The 18,924-nt window shown below is 34.4% G+C and overlaps 1 protein-coding gene across 3 annotated transcripts in view; it reads left to right on the top strand.

The window, feature by feature from the left end:
* The window catches only part of LOC145692922 (PTS-dependent dihydroxyacetone kinase 1, dihydroxyacetone-binding subunit DhaK-like), a 46,879-nt gene that overhangs the window by 1,890 nt on the left and 26,065 nt on the right, over positions 1-18,924 (top strand). For 2 of the 3 annotated variants that reach the window (XM_081768495.1, XM_081768484.1), the window contains exons 2-3: positions 4,334-4,465; positions 6,205-6,274. In XM_081768495.1, coding sequence (XP_081624621.1) covers positions 4,334-4,465; positions 6,205-6,274 — 202 coding nt within the window. Of the gene's footprint in view, positions 1-893; positions 1,118-4,333; positions 4,466-6,204; positions 6,275-18,924 lie in introns of those variants that run through there. The other variant, XM_081768504.1, reaches the window with a different exon arrangement.

The following is an 18,924-nucleotide window of genomic DNA, read 5'->3' as shown; positions in this document are numbered from 1 at the left end:
TTCTTTTAATGTAGTCTATCGTATTGGTAACAGTTCTCAATATTTAATGAATATACCGGTTAACTATCTTGACATGAGAATCACTATTATAGCACATCGCGTCGGCTTCATTTTCTGTTCTTTAAGTATCTATGCTTCCAATACTTTTTTCGAGCTTTGCTATGGTGATGTTTTGTCAACATATTACCTAGCTTGTAAGTAAGAGATACAACCTAGCATTCTTTTGTCGAAAGTTTAGATAACGAGCTAGCCAGGTCGAAGTGTGTCAGCACATTATCATTTCAGAATATGGTAACACTATAATAATCAAATTGTGTGACGTTCTCATGCTTTCTGTGCGTGTGGTTTCAGGCTCGACCCTCAGTGGAAATACCGACTTTGGATAAAAACTCGAGCAATGGTTCGGATCATAAGCTCCAATCAATCCTACGTAACAATATCTTCTTTTAATGATAACTGAACGATTCTTTAAACGACATTTAAAGCCTACTGAAAGAAAGCTCCTGATGTAAATTAAAAGTACACGTAAAGAATTCATGTAATTAGAAGGGATTTATTATTAAATAACAACTGACATCGATACTTAATATTAATTGAAATGGTAGTAGCGCCGTAAATACACTCGTTAAAAATATTGAATGGGCGCACAGGGGCAGGTCAGACACTTGGAGCTGGTTTTGATATTGGAGAGGACCACTGCGGCTGACCAGAATCACAGAACACTATAATCACTTTTTCTGTAAATGTATTATTTTCTTTAAACATAAAATTATATATTGTGTTATTAATTTAATGAATAATAATAATAACAGTACTGTAATTGCAGTTCATAGTAGAAGTGATGATAATTACAATAAATAGATGGTTTATAGTTGATCAACACTAACTGCTTAAAGAAGGATGCAAACCACTGCTCGGGTTTCTGTCCAAGACCTAGGAATGTTCACACAGCAGATCAAACCCAGGACCATGGGATAGGTGCTGATTGCCACGGGTGCTGACTGCCACAGCCAATTATTGGTGCTGACTGCCACGACTGTTGCTGATTGCAAATATGAAGGTGCTGACTGCCACGACGGCGTGCTGACTGCCACGAACCTGGGAGAAACTGTATTTGGTAAGAGAGGAATTAATCCCTCATACTAAATTTATGATTATTAATTAATTTAGTAATCATCACAGCAAATCTATGTGGCATCCTATAAGTTACAAAGTTGCTCACTAAGTGGAACGACATACACTTGGATGTTTATAAAGGGATTGTCTTTTCTGTTATATGTACAATTTGCACATTTCATTGTTTATATAAATTGTTTTATTGCATTATTTAATGGATATGATTGTCTGAAGCCAGCTGACAAGGGAAGTTTGGGAGAAGCACTCGCCTGTAGAGGAATAAGCATGTCATTTGAAGGACCAATTCATGCTGATTTCAACAGGTAATAAAACTCCTGTACGTTGAGAACTGTTAGAAATATTCAGCTTGGAAATTTATATGGGAAAATGAGTGGATGCACGTTTCAATGCGTTAAGTATTCTTACCCATGGCGAAGCCTGATGGCTTGAACTTGCTATTGCTTGATCACTGGGGTCCATTCACAGACAAATTGTCCATTACAAGTTGCATGACGGGTGGCAAAGACCTAATGGTTGAGAAGATACCAAAGAATTGCACACGATTTGTGCAACCATTTGATGTGTTTTGATTCCGATCAATCAAAGATTATGGCAGGAGATTTGTACATAGTATGAATCTTCTTCATCTGGAATAATGAAGACCAACGTTATAATGTACCAACGAAACAATCAAATAAAGTTCGTGTTCATACGAATAACTTCCGATCACCGCGATACATTGGATTGATTCAGTTTGCGTTCTGCAAGGCAGGTTACGAACAAATTATAGGCCTATAACTTTTGAATCACTTGTCGAATTTGCTTTTTGCTTTGGTTCTGCGAACTGTTCTCTTGATGGATGCAACACAATTGCACATATAAAATGTTCATGGTGCAAGGGAGTATTTTACCTGCGTCATTTCTTCATAAAACAGAAGAACAACAGTGATCAATTTTCGCCTCTAACCTATGATTATTGTGAACAATGTAATGACTAATTGTATCTAACAAACCCGTAAGTTATTGCGAAACACTTTTTTTCTGTTACTTCTGATAGCTTTCAATTCGTATGTCAATATTCGTTACTAATTATGTTGTACTTAACACGTATACATGCGTATATCCTCATTTTATGATATAAACTTCCAAGTTGAATATCTCGAACCGTTCTCAACCGTACAGGAATTTTATTAGCTTATTATAATCAGCATGAATTGGGGCTTCAAATGGCATGCTTAGTTTCTCTGCAGGCGAGTGCTTTCTTCTGAACTTCCCTTGTGAGGTACAGCCAGCAATGCTTTTTTGATGGAAATTTCAAGAGCTGATCGAAACAATTTGCACAGCTGTACACAGTTCGTGCTGACATAGGGAGTTCAAGTGAGAATACATAAATCGTACCAATTTTGTACGCACTGCTCCCTGACAAAACTGAAAGTACACTCATGTCCAAAATTATTGTCGCATATCTATAACTGTCTTCTTGTAAGAATATAATTTGATAATTTTGCAGAGTACTTTTAATACTTATATTATGTGTATAATCAGGAAATTTATATTTGTGATAAATTTCATCTATATATATAAAAGAGAACGTACAATTCTTTGTCCGCTCATCACGCTAATACGGCTGAACCAATTTCTTTCATTTTTGGGGGGTTATTAGGATTTGGACCCTAGATGGTTTTTATCATATCACTTTAATTTTTAATTACCAGTGTCTTGAGATAATTGACCATTCAAGTGTCCATAACGTACAAATCCTTTGTTATTAGTTCATCATAGGTAAAAATAAACGTATTTATATGCAACCCGCATGACCGTGTCACTCGGCGGGTTAACATAAATGACAGGCGATATAGAGCGGAAAATAGCTTGAATCTTCTGTTTAAAATTTTTTAATTGATTTGCTTATTTTTACAGACACTTTTACAATATGCCAGCACCGGGATGACCGCAGCGAAGCGGGGCGGGTTAACATAAATGACAGGCGATATAATGTTAAGATTTACTGCAATCTTCTATGGTTTTTATCATATCACTTGAAAGCGAAAAAGTAAAAATTATCTAAGTAACAAAGTTTATTGCGTTCCGGGGTGACCGCAGCGAAGCGGGGTGAACGCTGCTAGTAGGAAAAGAATTATAAATACGAAAATCATAATGAGTAAAACAGTGGTGCCCCCCCTTATGTCTATGACGCACCCCCCCAATTGTCTATCCGTAGGTGTTCTTCCATGAAAAAATCTTCTTTTCGATTAATTTTACCCCTCCCTCATCAAACATATTTATATAGATTTTAACCCCCCCAAATATTTCAATGACGCAGTTTGCGTCATAGCCCCCTTGTGGGCACCACTGAGTAAAATAAAATGTAACTAAATGGACAAGAAAATATTATTTTCGTTTTATTGTTGTTATTTGCTGCTCTTTTGACATGAAATTTACCACATACTTGACTTTGCCGATTATACACATACTAACATTATAAGAAATACCGGGCGAATTCGTTATCAAATTATACTACTAGAACAACATATTTATAATCATGTGACAATAATTTTGGACATGAGTGTACATACAGAGACCTGTTTACCTTTGTTAGGTGTTGGTCTGAACAACATGATCCTAAGGATCATCTAGTTTCTTTCATGCTTCTTGGCGTCCGGTAATGTTACGTCTAGCAACTTTCTCTCAGGCTCGTGGCAGTCAGCACGCCATCGTGGCAGTCAGCAGCTTGATATTGGCAATTAGCGCCAGTCGTGGCAAGCAGCACCAATAATTGGCTGTGGCAGTCAGCACCCGTGGCAGTCAGCACCCCACCGGACCATGCACACAAAAAACACCTATCTTATCCATTTCCCTATAAGGTGGCAGTAATTAAAATAGATAGTTTATGTACATTTAGCAGTACATGAGGTAATAGTTAAGCAAAACCTGGAATACGGTTGCTGACTTAAGAAAATTCTGGTAGTTCGAAGAAGGACGTTGCCTGTAATCAGAAAAGGAACTTAGTTTGCAACGACTTCTACCATATTCTCCTAGTTTTCTTCGACTGTATTTAGTACTACATAATTAAGTTTTACAATCTCTCCATTCCTTTCTCACTCAACAGAAAACACGAAGCTATATTTTGGACTATATCCCTAGTGCCGTCTGTTTGTAAATGGTTGATTTCACTTTTAAGTCTTTTTTCTTTTTATTTTATTATTTTATTTTGTAGAAAATGTCTGGCTACGGAAAGAAATTGCTTAACTCTCCCGATGATTGTGTAGATGAAATGTTGGAAGGGCTTGTCATTGCGTATCCTCAACTTTGCCTCCATGCCAACGAAAGAGTTGTTCTTACCAGAGGAGTAAGTATTGATTGTATTCAGCTTTTTGTGTTAGAACACTATAGACATTTTATTATAGTACTTTCCCATTGCTTACTGGTTTATTTTCGTTTATGCATTTTCTATCACTTAAAACATTAGTTTCTGAATTTCTATTTGAGACTGAAGTAAACCTTAAGAAATAGCCAACAGCTATCGTGTAAAATTTCAGGAGAAATAATGAACAAGACATATACTGTATGTATTATCGTAATTATCCATACACAGGATAAAGTTTACATAATAGTATAACTCACAAAAGTTATCATGAGTTTTCTTCCTAGTTATGGCCTCACTCAGTGGCTGTAACTCAACGCTGAGCAGTGGCGTTTTAGCGGGTAGGCCGGGTAGGCACGGGCCTACCCCAAGATTTTGAAAATACAGCGTGTTTCCATAAACTTGCGCATCCCAAAGTTTGATTGCGTACATCTTTTCAACAAGAACGATAAAGACATGAAACTTGAAACAAATGTAAGCGTGTTTTATGTAGATATTTTTGAGATCATGACCAATGTTGGAATTTGTAACGTTTTTGTGTAGTGACGAAAGAAAGTACCGAAAGTGTAAAATAAAAAAGTACAAAATGAAGAAAATCAATATTCAGTTGCAGGAAACTGATTTCCTGCGAGTGAATCCCTGTTATATGTGCAGTATGCATCAACATTTATCCATTGGTGCAGAAATGTGACAAAGTTCATGCAGTGCTGCCATGTAAAAAGGCTATTTAATGCAAATCTGTAAAATTGATGTTTCTTGACAGAAACACGGCCTCTGCCAACACTAGGTTGTAAAATTAATGTAACAGGTGTGTTTTAGATTAATTAATTACAAGCAATGAGAATTTACACATAATTAATAACCTGAGTATTTATCGCAAAAATTTGCGATAAAAAAATATCCATCTGGCAGCTGGCATTAAAACTTTACTGACACACTGTTTATAAATGCTAAAAGATACAATAAAGAGTAAATATATTTTCCACTATTTATAATAATGGTAGATAATTATTTAACAAATAGCATCAACCACTACTGTAAAAGTACTTTCCTACTGTCATTTATCAATCAAATGTGTATATGTATCCATAAGCAAGGGAGCGGGCCTACCCAAAATTAAAATCCTAAAGCCGTCCCTGGCACTGAGCTTAGGAAAAAGCAACTTTTAGAGTTGTTGGCACATATTCAGCATTCTCTACATAGTTTGGATTGTACGGTACTTGTAATCTCTCTAAAACAAGTAATATTTACGTATTTGGATCTGTGTTCCGCATAGCATCCCAATAAGTGCTCAAAGGATGCAATGACTTAAACGACACAGCTAATTCTAAACTCACTGACATACACTTCAGAAGGAGAGACCCGTGACCAGAACATTAATATAAGGGAGGGGGGCGAGATCATTTTTGGAGGGCTGATTTCACTTCACTTTACAATCATACATACACATCATCAAACAGCTATAAGTTTCAGGGGACGTGAAGGTGATCGCAGGAAGGGCTGAGATCCCTTAGTCAACTCCTAGCTACGAGTCTAGTGTTCTGTGAGGATGAGTTTCAGTTAGGTGCTATGTGACTATCACATTATCTGTCATGGTGGTTACTTCTGAGTATTTTTATTATTAGGCTATTATTATTATTATTATTATTATTATTATTATTATTATTATTATTATTATTATTATTATTATTATTATTATTATTATATTTTATAATGTATTGCAGTGGTCTCAGCGAAATGGAAAAGTAGCTTTGGTATCTGGCGGAGGTTCAGGACACGAGCCCTTTTGTGCAGGTTTGTGCTTGAAGTAATTTCTAACTTCTTAAATGTAATTTAACAAAACAAATTATATATTCTGCAAGGTTACTCATGACAATATACGTACAACGTGGAATTCCGTTATATATATTCCACGTATAATATAGTACTTAGTAATTACAGCAGGTTACATTAGGTTAGAACCTGGTAACTCATAGGTGGTTTTAGGATTCGTAAACAAAGGGTACGATAAGCTAAACACAGGGATGGAAAAAGAACTGGTTCTTACCCGCTTTTGAATCGGTTTAGGCACCAAGAACCCATGCTAAAGATAGAAACCTGTCCGGAACGTTTTTACAAGAAGTGGTTCATTTTCCATCTCTGACTAAACAGTACCTCCCCTATATTTATACAGAATAAAAATCGATTATACAGGTTCACACCGGCTTTTATGGGTCTACTACAATACCTTTACCAAAAAGACGTGACTAATGTATAAGTTAGTGCAAAAGCAAACTTTTTTTTTTTTACGTAAGTGCGTGAACCTAATTTTCTTCACCTGGAATTTCAATTATTTAAAATTTCCTGATTTTCTGTTGATTCATTAATAATTTGTATAATAAAATTTGCTTGTGGATTTCTGTTCTGATAAATAAAGTATTATTCTTAATATTTTCTAACAATTTTATGTGGTATCTATATTCTTATATGACGTTTCCTTTATAAGTTTAATAATACACTATCATTAATATGAGAACATTTTTGAATTATAGTTTGAGCACTAGTAAATAGGCTCTTTCTGACGAAACTACGAACGCCTTTATATTGTTAATTTATTTTGTAGCTGTTAAAATAAAACATGATACGAGTTATACCATACAACACTTTTTCAATACGTATGTGTTCCGAAAGACAGTTAACTTATGATTGAGTGTACTCCCTAAATCATTGATTTGTGTTCTCCTTTCCAAAACATTTCCATCCATCTTACACTTTAAGCGGTAGAAATCTACCTCCTCTTATGGCGCGATGCTTTAAGATTTATTGAATTTTCCTCTATTTGTACTGTAATGTTTGCGCATCGTAAAAATACCAAGATTAACAACGAAGTTCACAAAAGAAGCCTATGAGAGTCATACTATAATCCGTCAATGCAATCCGAAATATTAACATTTCTGTCTGAATTTCTGCACATATTAACATTTCCGCTCATGTTCTGCCTTCATGTCATCGTACCTTCTTCCTGGTGCGCCTGTGTGGTAATCCACAGATTCTCTATGTTAAATGTATATACTGGTCAATTGGTCAAAACAATCAGGAAAGTAAGTTGGACACAGGAAAGAATGGCACCGGAAATTATGTAAACGTTTTGTATGACTTTCCTCCTATTGCAAAATATAGTACGGAGAAACCAGGTGTACCAGGACATGTGAGTCACAGAACACGTCAGGACGCAAAACAAGAATAACGTTATATAGAAATTCCAATACTGTGCCGCTGATATTGCGGGAATGCATATAAACTATTATATAATGAATTTGAATAGGTGCAGTGCATTCCAACATGAGAATGCATCCACACTTGACATACTTATGAACATTATTTGTGTACACACATGTTGATGATGTGTTTCTGAACTTTTTAGTGATGTTTTTAAACAATTTAAGTATTCACAAACATTTTTACATGTTTATGAACTTCAAAATTGGCAAATGTTCAAATACATACATTATGAAAATTGATATTTTACATATTCATTCCCCCTTGTAGAAACAAGAATTGCGGATGCATTCTAAATTTTAACATAAATAAAGTGAAATAAGTATCATGATTTGATATGTTAAACCTTTGAATAATTATAGTAAATTATATTATTGGATGTGAATGAGAATTATAAAAATAGAAATAAGGGAAGGGATGATATAGGATTATAAAATAATTTGTTGGGGAGGAAATAACAAAATGGACTGATGGAAGATGAAAATAAAATGGAAGTTCATGTTAGAATGAGAACAAGATGAACATAGAACAAATTACAGCAATGGGGGAATATTTATGATGATTGTGTGTGCATATAAAATTATTCCCTCAGCTATCTAAAAAAGCGACTTTATACTTTTACCTCACATTTGTAAATGATCCAGCCCCAAAGATATAATCATTATCAACATAGGGCTATTCTTTTTTTGGAAATAGTGTCCTAATGTCTAATTATTGTATCCTATGAGTGACTTTACATTTTTGTTAGGTGCCTCGTAAAGATTTCAAATAGCGAGGCATGAAGATAGTGATCACAGTATACATTTTGTTTAAAGATGTACTCAAGTGCTTGGTATAGCCATATTTTAATTGCTCGTAGATTAGGATAGCTTAGCGTAGTCTAGGATTGGTTTGGTTGCCTTAAGTCAGCTAGGTTATAGTTAGTTATGGTTTTAAGACAAGTTATAGGTAAGCATAGCTAGAACGCTTCGATTCTGTTACTTTAAGTACAGGAGTAAACTGGCCCACCGCGCAACCGGGCAAGTGCCCAGTACGTCCTCACCTTTCTGGCGCTCTCAAAAATCTATTTAATAATGAAAACAAAATGAGTAAATTTCTGTGAAATACATTATTTTTCTGTAAGAATACACAAAATAATTCGCGTATCTTGTGAATACTTTTCTAGGCGCGCTTAAGATGGGCTAACTTCAAGGTATAGCTGTATTGTAGGAACGCCGTGACTGTCTTCTGTAATCAACTATCAAATTAAAATATTTATATTTGAAGTATCTTTATTTCAAAATTGCCTTATGCTATAATTAAAATCATATATTGTTATGAACATGCGATGTCTATACATCAGACATCTATAAAAGGTAATAATATCCAGCTTTTTTCGATCAATTGGCATGGTGCCCTCCCAATATACGTATGTCCACTGCCTTTTCATAGGTGTCCTCCCAATACCTGTATCATTGCTAGGAACGTCTGCGGGATTTTTTCCATGCCAGGGAGAGGGGCAAAGACCGACATTCACCCACACCTGTGTACACACGTGTACACAGTACTTCATCTAAAACAAAAAATAATTACACACATACTACTACATTTTCAGAGTACGAAATTGGGACATTTTTCAAAAACTTTCCAGCTGATAGAAAGCTAAAATCACATTACAATAATGTGTGAAACTTGGACTACGAAGGTAAGGCTTAAACCCATTAGTGCATATGATCCGAAATATCGGATGTCGTGTTTGTTAAGTTTAAATTCATTATATCCACTCATCCACATCTTTCGCGGATATAACATTGTTGTATGATCCTTTAACAGTTTTGAGAAGTTGTTATTGTCCATAAAAAAGCTGGTACTTTGGGTTTACAGGGCAAATGCTTCAGAAGACTTTCGTTGTTATTGAAAGGACAATAGCGTTTCAAATATGTATCAAATACAAGTACAGTTTGATGTCAACAACTAAGACTATTAACTAAAGTAAGCATGTGATAATGTTGTATGAAGAATAAACTACTTTTATCATACAAATATTAGTAAAATATATTACTTCAAATGTTCCCTGTGCATGTGATCTGATTTTTGGATGGAGCCTCTATTCATTACAATCACAATTTCAGGTAGAATCCATGACCGTTGTTAAAGTGTTGTAAACCTTGCCTAAATTAACAAACTGAACACATAAATTACCTCTAGGAAACTTTATACACTAATGGGATAAAGTGGACCGGAACGCATCCGAACTTTTTTCGGCAAATCAGTGCCCTGTCGAAATTCAATTCCTAAGTATACTTGTCTCTTAGCAACATTTGGACACTTCTTTTAGTTTATTATTATTATTATTATTATTATTATTATTATTATTATTATTATTATTATTATTATTATTATAAACTGAATGTATCTATCAAACCACTATTAATATATGATATTGAAACACTTCTGGAATTTACGTTCTTTATTGGCTCTTATCATTGACTGCGTTCCAACAAAAGTTAATGTGGCAAACGTTCTGGTCATTGATTGAAGTTACTTTAACTATCCACACGAGAAGAGGGAATGCATTTTGAGTTTCTAGACTTTGAGACGGTTGCTGTCATGTCATGACATTGAGCTTTGTGGTACGAATTACTTAAAGCCTCTCTATGAAAAGATGCTTGATGCATCACGAACTGACATAGATGACTTTTATATATGGTTATGTTTAGATATCTAATTCTAGCAGTCATGACAGTTCGCTTCGCATCCTATAATGCAGAACTGATTCTATCTCATCAGCACTGGAAAGAAGCTTTCTATCTGTTCGTACCCTAATATTACACTAAAGAATGTAAGAGTGGAATAAAAAGAAAGAAGGTTGTGCTGATTGTTACTCCATAGATATCTTTGTAATTAGTTTCTTTCCTTAAGTTCTTTTAATTATCATAATCCATCATGTGTTCATGCGCCATCCCTTCTTAGCTTTACCTCTTATTTACAAATGTAACTTTGTTTTTCAACTTCATCTTATGTCAGTACTTGGTATAAATCTCACGAATAGCAATGTCAAATATCCTAAATTACAAATCACTATATTTATTTGAATGATAGAAGGTGTAACTTAAATAGACATTATCTCGTAAATTCTATTGTTAAGATATGTCACTTGATTTGTGTCTACTAGCAAAGCGTTTGTAACGTACTATCAGTAATACTCCCCCCGTTATATCTCGCCGAGTCAGCAAAAATTTTTGTGACGTCATAGGTCAAAGGTCAATGACCTTGGCCCGGGGTCAATGACCGAGGGGTACTTAGGACCACCCCCTCTAAATTTTGGCAGGGGTACCTTGGCCCACCCCTTAAATTTTGGCAGGGGTACATAGGACCACCCCCCTTAAATTTTGGAAATTGTCAAATCTAAAAATTGGGTGTGGTAGCCTAGGACCACGGTATGTACCTCTATTAGTATTGGGTGTCTATGTCGTTCCCTTTCATGGGTAAAAAATTGCCAAAAATTGAAATTTCGGGGGTTTTTGACCTAATTTATCCCCTTTGATGAGGTGTTATTACCTTATATAGTTATATGGGCGTATACAGGGGTTCATTCCCTTTCATAAGACATGGGTATATTAATGCACCCATTGAGAAATTTGGGAGGGGTACTTTGGCCCACCCCTTAAATTTTGGAAATTGCACAATTTAAACATTGGGTATTATAGTACAGGACCCTAATATGTATTATGATAAATTTGGATGGTCCACCTCGTTTCCTTTTAGGGGTACCAAATTGCCAAAATATAAACGTAAGCAATACGTTATACCACGTGTTTGGTTTTTGGCTCAATTTATCCCCTTTGATGAGGTGTTATTACCTTATATGGTTATATGGTCATGTATAGGGGTCCATTACCTTTCATAAGACATGGGTATATTAATGCACCCCCGGGAGGGGTACCATGACCCACCCCTTAAATTTTGGAAATTGACCAATTTCAACATTGGGTATTATAGTATTGGACCCTAACATGTATTATGATAAATTTGGGTGGTCCACCTCATTCCCTTTTAGGGGTACAAAATTGCCAAAATATAAACGTAAGCAATACGTTGTACCACGTGTTTGGTTTTCGACCTAATTTATCTCCTTGGATGTGGTCCTATTACCATATATGATTATATGGTCATGTATAGGGGTCCATTCCTTTCATAAGACATAGGTACATTTGTGCACCCCTTTAAATTTTTGGATGGTCCACCCCCTAAATTTTGGCAGGGGTACATAGGACCACCCCCCCTTAAATTTTGGAAATTGCCAAATCTAAAAATTTGGTATGGTAGCCTAGGACCATAGTATGTACCTCTATCAGTATGTCTATGTCGTTCCCTTTCATGGGCAAAAAATTGCCAAAAATTCAAATTTCGGGGTTTTTTGACCTAATTTATCCCCTTGGATGAGGTGTTATTACCTTATATAGTTATATGGGCGTATACAGGGGTCCATTACCTTTCATAAGATATGGGTATATTTGTGCACTCCTTTAAAAATTTGGGAGGGGTACCTTGGCCCACCCCTTAAATTTTGGAAATTGACCAATTTAAACATTGGGTATTATAGCACAGGACCCTAATATGTATCTTGATAAATTTGGGCGGTCCACCTCATTCCCTTCTAGGGGTACAAAATTGCCAAAACTATAAACGTAAGCAATACGTTATACCACGTGTTTGGTTTTTGGTCGATTTTATTCCCTTTGATGATGTGTTATTATCCTATATAGTTATATGGTCATGTATAGGGGTCCATTACCTTTCATAAGATATGGGTATATTCGTGCACTCCTTTAAAAATTTGGGAGGAGTACTTTGGCCCACCCTTAAATTTTGGAAATTGCCCAATTTAAACATTTGGTATTATAGTACCGGATCCTAACATGTATTATGATAAATTTGGATGGTCCACCTCGTTTCCTTCTAGGGGTACAAAATTGTCAAAATATAAACGTAAGCAATACGTTGTACCACGTGTCTGGTCTTTTGGCCCAATTTATCCTCTTGGATGAGGTTCTATTACCTTATATGGTTATGTATAGGGGTCTATTCCCTATCATAAGACATAGGTACATTTGTGCACTCCTTTAAAAATTTGGGAGGGGTACTTTGGCCCACCCCTTAAATTTTAGAAATTGCTCATTTTATATATTTGGTATTATAGTACTGGACCCTAACATGTATTATGATAAATTTGGGTGGTCCACCTCGTTCCCTTTTAGGGGTACAAATTGCCAAAATATAAACGTAAGCAATACGTTGTACCACGTGTTTGGTTTTACCTAAGTTATCCCCTTGGATGAGGTTCTATTACCTTATATGGTTATGTATAGGGGTCCATTACCTTTCATAAGACATGGGTATATTAATGCACTCCTTTAAAAATTTGGGAGGGGTACTTTGGCCCACCCCTTTAATTTTGGAAATTGCCCCTTTTTACATGTTTGGTATTATAGTATAGAACCCTAATATATATTACTATAAATTTGGGTGGTTTACCACGTTTCCTTTGATGGGTACGAAATTGCCAAATTTTAGTACAACCACGTGTTTGGTTTTGGCTCAATTTATCCCCCTTGGATGAGGTCCTATTACCTTATATGGTTATATGATCATGTATAGGGGTCCATTCCATATCTCCTTAAATTTTGGAAATTTTCCAATTTAAGCATTCGGTATCATAGTACATGACCTCAACATGTATCATGATAAATTTGGGTGGTCCATCTTGTTCCCTTTCATGGGTAAAAATTACTAAAATATAAACATAAGCAATATGTTGTACCATGCGTTTGGTTTTTGGCCCAATTTCTTCCCTTTGATGGGGTTCTATTACCTTATATATTTATATGGTCATGTATATGGGTTCATTTCCTATCATAAGACATGGGTACATTGACGCACCCCTTGAAAAATTTGGGAGGGGTATCTTGGCTCATCCACTCGGTTTTAGAAATTGTTTTAATATAAGCATTTGGTATCATAGTACAGGACTTCAATATGTACCACTATAAATTTGGATGGTCCACATCGTTCCCTTTCATGGGTAAAGAACTACCAAAAATCGAATTTCGGAGGTTATTGACACCTATTTAGCACGTTATATGGTTTATTACCTTTATATGTTTATGTTCCCTTTTAAATTTGGGAATTATCAAATAACAAAATTCGGTAAACGTTTTCTAGGACCCATTGGTGTTCCTCTTATGGCCAAATATTCAAAATTTAAATGTTATTGACCGGCTTTATTATTGAATAAGAACAGGATTTATTACTTTTTCATAAGACACAGGTGTATTTGTGTACCAATCTTTAATTTTGGGAGGGGTACATTTCTTATTGTCATATCAATAATTGGTAATTGTTCTTTGGGTAAATCATTATGATCACGTGATCAGTTATTGACCTATGATGGGATTAGGAGTCCAGGACATTGGTACATTGAAACTTTGTAGGATAATTTGAGAATGCGTCATTGGTATTGATTATTACAGCCAAATATAAACGTAAGCAATACGATGTACCACGTGATTGACCTTGATGAGGTAGTGTACAGGGATACATAGCTAACCTTATTGAATCTTATGACTCATAGTCTTAAGGGAATACATGCTACAACACTGGCAAAGTTATTGTTGATGCAATTTGATTGGTTGATCACTATCTTTCGTGCAATCTGATTGGCTGATCACTATCTTTCGTGCAATCTGATTGGTTGCTGATTTTCAAATCTTTGCTGCATTCAGTTTTTAAGTTTTGTTTAACATTTAAAAATCTTGGTTTCGTTCGACATTTTGGACTCACTGATAAATATGATCAAAACCGTTTATTTGTTAATCGAATAGTTAAAAACCGGATAAAGTTTGACGGTTAACCGTGAAACGTAAAATTTTTTTAGTTTGAAATTTTTTGTTTTAATTTTTTTGTTTCAGAATTTTGTTTGAAATTTGTTTCAAAATTTTTTGTTTGAAAATTTTTTTGTTTGAAATTTTTTGTTGCAAAATTTTGTTTGAAATTTTTTTGTTTAAAATTTTTTGTTCGAAATTTTTGTTTTGAAATTTTTCGTTTCAGAATTTTGTTTGAAAATTTTTTTTTGTAAATTTTTTGTTTAAAATTTTTTTGTTTGAAATTTTTTTCGTTTCAAATTTTTGTTTAAAATTTTTCGTTTCCAAATTTTGTTTGAAATTTTTTGTTTCAAAATTTTGTTTGAAATTTTTTTTTGTTTCAAAATTTTGTTTGAATTTCTTTCGTTTGAAATTTTTTTGTTTGAATGTTTTTCGTTTCAAAATTTTGTTTCAAAGATTTTTGTTTGAAATTTTTTGTTTCAAAGTTTGGTTTGACATTTTTAAAGTTTGTGCACTCATTAGTAAAGAACCGGAACTGTTTAGAACTAAAACCTCTGGCAACATTGTGGTGCAATAGTACACGTTAAAACATGGTGCAATAGTACACGTCAGAACATGATAATGAAACGTCATCAGTTTTGCATCATATATAAGTATCGTTCGCGTTAGTATTCATGATAACATCATCATGGCTACTTGTCTGCAGTTTCTAAACACGCGTGATGTGATGAAATCATTTACCAAGATTACTGATTTACAACAGAATGTACCTTATAGAATCTTAGCTAGACAAATGATCCCTACAGAGTTTGGATTAAGAATCGTAGTGAAGCTTGAAAATGATAAGAATATAATTTTACCAGCAAGATATTTACCCATGGAAGCATCAAAACAAGAAGAACTGCTGCGTTTCTTAAATACTGGATCTGTATCTTTATGCTATAAAAGACTCTTGGGTCGAAGTCATCAGTTTGAATTTAGTACACAGCCAGATTCGTCAGAAATTGTGATGAAATCATGAATCAGCACATTTCTTTCCAATGACGTCAGCTGTAGTTGTATGAATTTGGTTGGTCGGCATGACGTCAGCAACTGTGATGAAACCATGAATTCAAACGTCAGCACATGACGTCAGCCGTAGTTCTATAAATCAACCAATACCGTGAAATCATTTGAGCAAGTGCTTTTCAGGAGGAAAGATGTGTACTTCTAACGATAAAGAATTCATCTTCGCAAGCTATTATCCAATAAATATATTTCAAACAAAACATGTGATGATTGGTATCAGTGCTAGAACATTTGAACCAGTGATTCGATTGGACAAAGCAGAACAATTTGGTGTACAACTGACCTGTGAAGAATGGCACGAATCGACCAAATGAACGATTATTTTCATGATGAGCTAAATGTGACCATAGTCAAATCATTAGGCTCAAATCATGAAGTTGTGATGCGTACAGTCCTCGAAGAGAAGATGGTGCTGTTACGTAAAAAGAGTACATTTCATGTCCCTCGCAACATGGTGTATCTAACACAAACAGAATGGAACAAATTCATCAGCGTATTTCAGTGTGCGAAACATGCAGTGGAAGTGTGCAACAAAACAAGTATATTCCTGAAAAAGTACTATTTTGAAAAATGTGTCATGCATATTGTACAACATGTATCTAGATATTGTGATGGTTGTCAACATCGTTCGTGGGTGCATACCTGTATTGATAAACAGTTTACTTGTGATCAAATGAACATTGAGTTTCCACCAATTGATATTGCATTAGACCTTAAAAGACTTCAATTGGAATTAAAATTATACGCTAAAGACAAACTAGTGCAAGAAGTTCAAAATACATTGTATCGACAATATCCAGAACCACTATCTGGTATGGATGTATGTGGAGTGTAATAAAATGATCCATTTCAATGAATTGTGTTTTTTTCATTTCAAGTACAACCCCATATTCTGACGTGTACTATTGCACCACAATGTTGCCAGAGGTTTTAGTTCTAAACAGTTCCGGTTCTTTACTAATGAGTGCACAAAATTTAAAAATGTCAAACCAAACTTTGAAACAAAAAATTTCAAACAAAAATCTTTGAAACAAAATTTTGAAACGAAAAACATTCAAACAAAAAATTTCAAACAAAAGAAATTCAAACAAAATTTTGAAACAAAAAAAAATTTCAAACAAAATTTTGAAACAAAAAATTTCAAACAAAATTTGGAAACGAAAAATTTTAAACAAAAATTTGAAACGAAAAAAATTTCAAACAAAAAAATTTTAAACAAAAAATTTACAAAAAAAATTTTCAAACAAAATTCTGAAACGAAAAATTTCAAAACAAAAATTTCGAACAAAAAATTTTAAACAAAAAAATTTCAAACAAAATTTTGCAACAAAAAATTTCAAACAAAAAAATTTTCAAACAAAAAATTTTGAAACAAATTTCAAACAAAATTCTGAAACAAAAAAAATTAAAACAAAAAATTTCAAACTAAAAAAATTTTACGTTTCACGGTTAACCGTCAAACTTTATCCGGTTTTTAACTATTCGATTAACAAATAAACGGTTTTGATCATATTTATCAGTGAGTCCAAAATGTTGAACGAAACCAAGATTTTTAAATGTTAAACAAAACTTAAAAACTGAATGCAGCAAAGATTTGAAAATCAGCAACCAATCAGATTGCACGAAAGATAGTGATCAGCCAATCAGATTGCACGAAAGATAGTGATCAACCAATCAAATTGCATCAACAATAACTTTGCCAGTGTTGTAGCATGTATTCCCTTAAGACTATGAGTCATAAGATTCAATAAGGTTAGCTATGTATCCCTGTACACTACCTCATCAAGGTCAATCACGTGGTACATCGTATTGCTTACGTTTATATTTGGCTGTAATAATCAATACCAATGACGCATTCTCAAATTATCCTACAAAGTTTCAATGTACCAATGTCCTGGACTCCTAATCCCATCATAGGTCAATAACTGATCACGTGATCATAATGATTTACCCAAAGAACAATTACCAATTATTGATATGACAATAAGAAATGTACCCCTCCCAAAATTAAAGATTGGTACACAAATACACCTGTGTCTTATGAAAAAGTAATAAATCCTGTTCTTATTCAATAATAAAGCCGGTCAATAACATTTAAATTTTGAATATTTGGCCATAAGAGGAACACCAATGGGTCCTAGAAAACGTTTACCGAATTTTGTTATTTGATAATTCCCAAATTTAAAAGGGAACATAAACATATAAAGGTAATAAACCATATAACGTGCTAAATAGGTGTCAATAACCTCCGAAATTCGATTTTTGGTAGTTCTTTACCCATGAAAGGGAACGATGTGGACCATTCAAATTTATAGTGGTACATATTGAAGTCCTGTACTATGATACCAAATGCTTATATTAAAACAATTTCTAAAACCGAGTGGATGAGCCAAGATACCCCTCCCAAATTTTTCAAGGGGTGCGTCAATGTACCCATGTCTTATGATAGGAAATGAACCCATATACATGACCATATAAATATATAAGGTAATAGAACCCCATCAAAGGGAAGAAATTGGGCCAAAAACCAAACGCATGGTACAACATATTGCTTATGTTTATATTTTAGTAATTTTTACCCATGAAAGGGAACAAGATGGACCACCCAAATTTATCATGATACATGTTGAGGTCATGTACTATGATACCGAATGCTTAAATTGGAAAATTTCCAAAATTTAAGGAGATATGGAATGGACCCCTATACATGATCATATAACCATATAAGGTAATAGGACCTTATCCAAGGGGGATAAATTGAGCCAAAACCAAACACGTGGTTGTACTAAAATTTGGCAATTTCGTACCCATCAAAGGAAACGTGGTAAACCACCCAAATTTATAGTAATATATATTAGGGTTCTATACTATAATACCAAACATGTAAAAAGGGGCAATTTCCAAAATTAAAGGGGTGGGCCAAAGTACCCCTCCCAAATTTTTAAAGGAGTGCATTAATATACCCATGTCTTATGAAAGGTAATGGACCCCTATACATAACCATATAAGGTAATAGAACCTCATCCAAGGGGATAACTTAGGTAAAACCAAACACGTGGTACAACGTATTGCTTACGTTTATATTTTGGCAATTTGTACCCCTAAAAGGGAACGAGGTGGACCACCCAAATTTATCATAATACATGTTAGGGTCCAGTACTATAATACCAAATATATAAAATGAGCAATTTCTAAAATTTAAGGGGTGGGCCAAAGTACCCCTCCCAAATTTTTAAAGGAGTGCACATATGTACC

Source organism: Thermobia domestica, chromosome 1 (genome assembly GCF_964235325.1).
Source record: "Thermobia domestica chromosome 1, izTheDome1.hap1.1, whole genome shotgun sequence".
NCBI classification, from domain to species: domain Eukaryota; kingdom Metazoa; phylum Arthropoda; class Insecta; order Zygentoma; family Lepismatidae; genus Thermobia; species Thermobia domestica.
The sequence above is the reverse complement of the archived record's forward strand: the minus strand, read 5'-3'. Positions and strand labels throughout refer to the sequence as shown.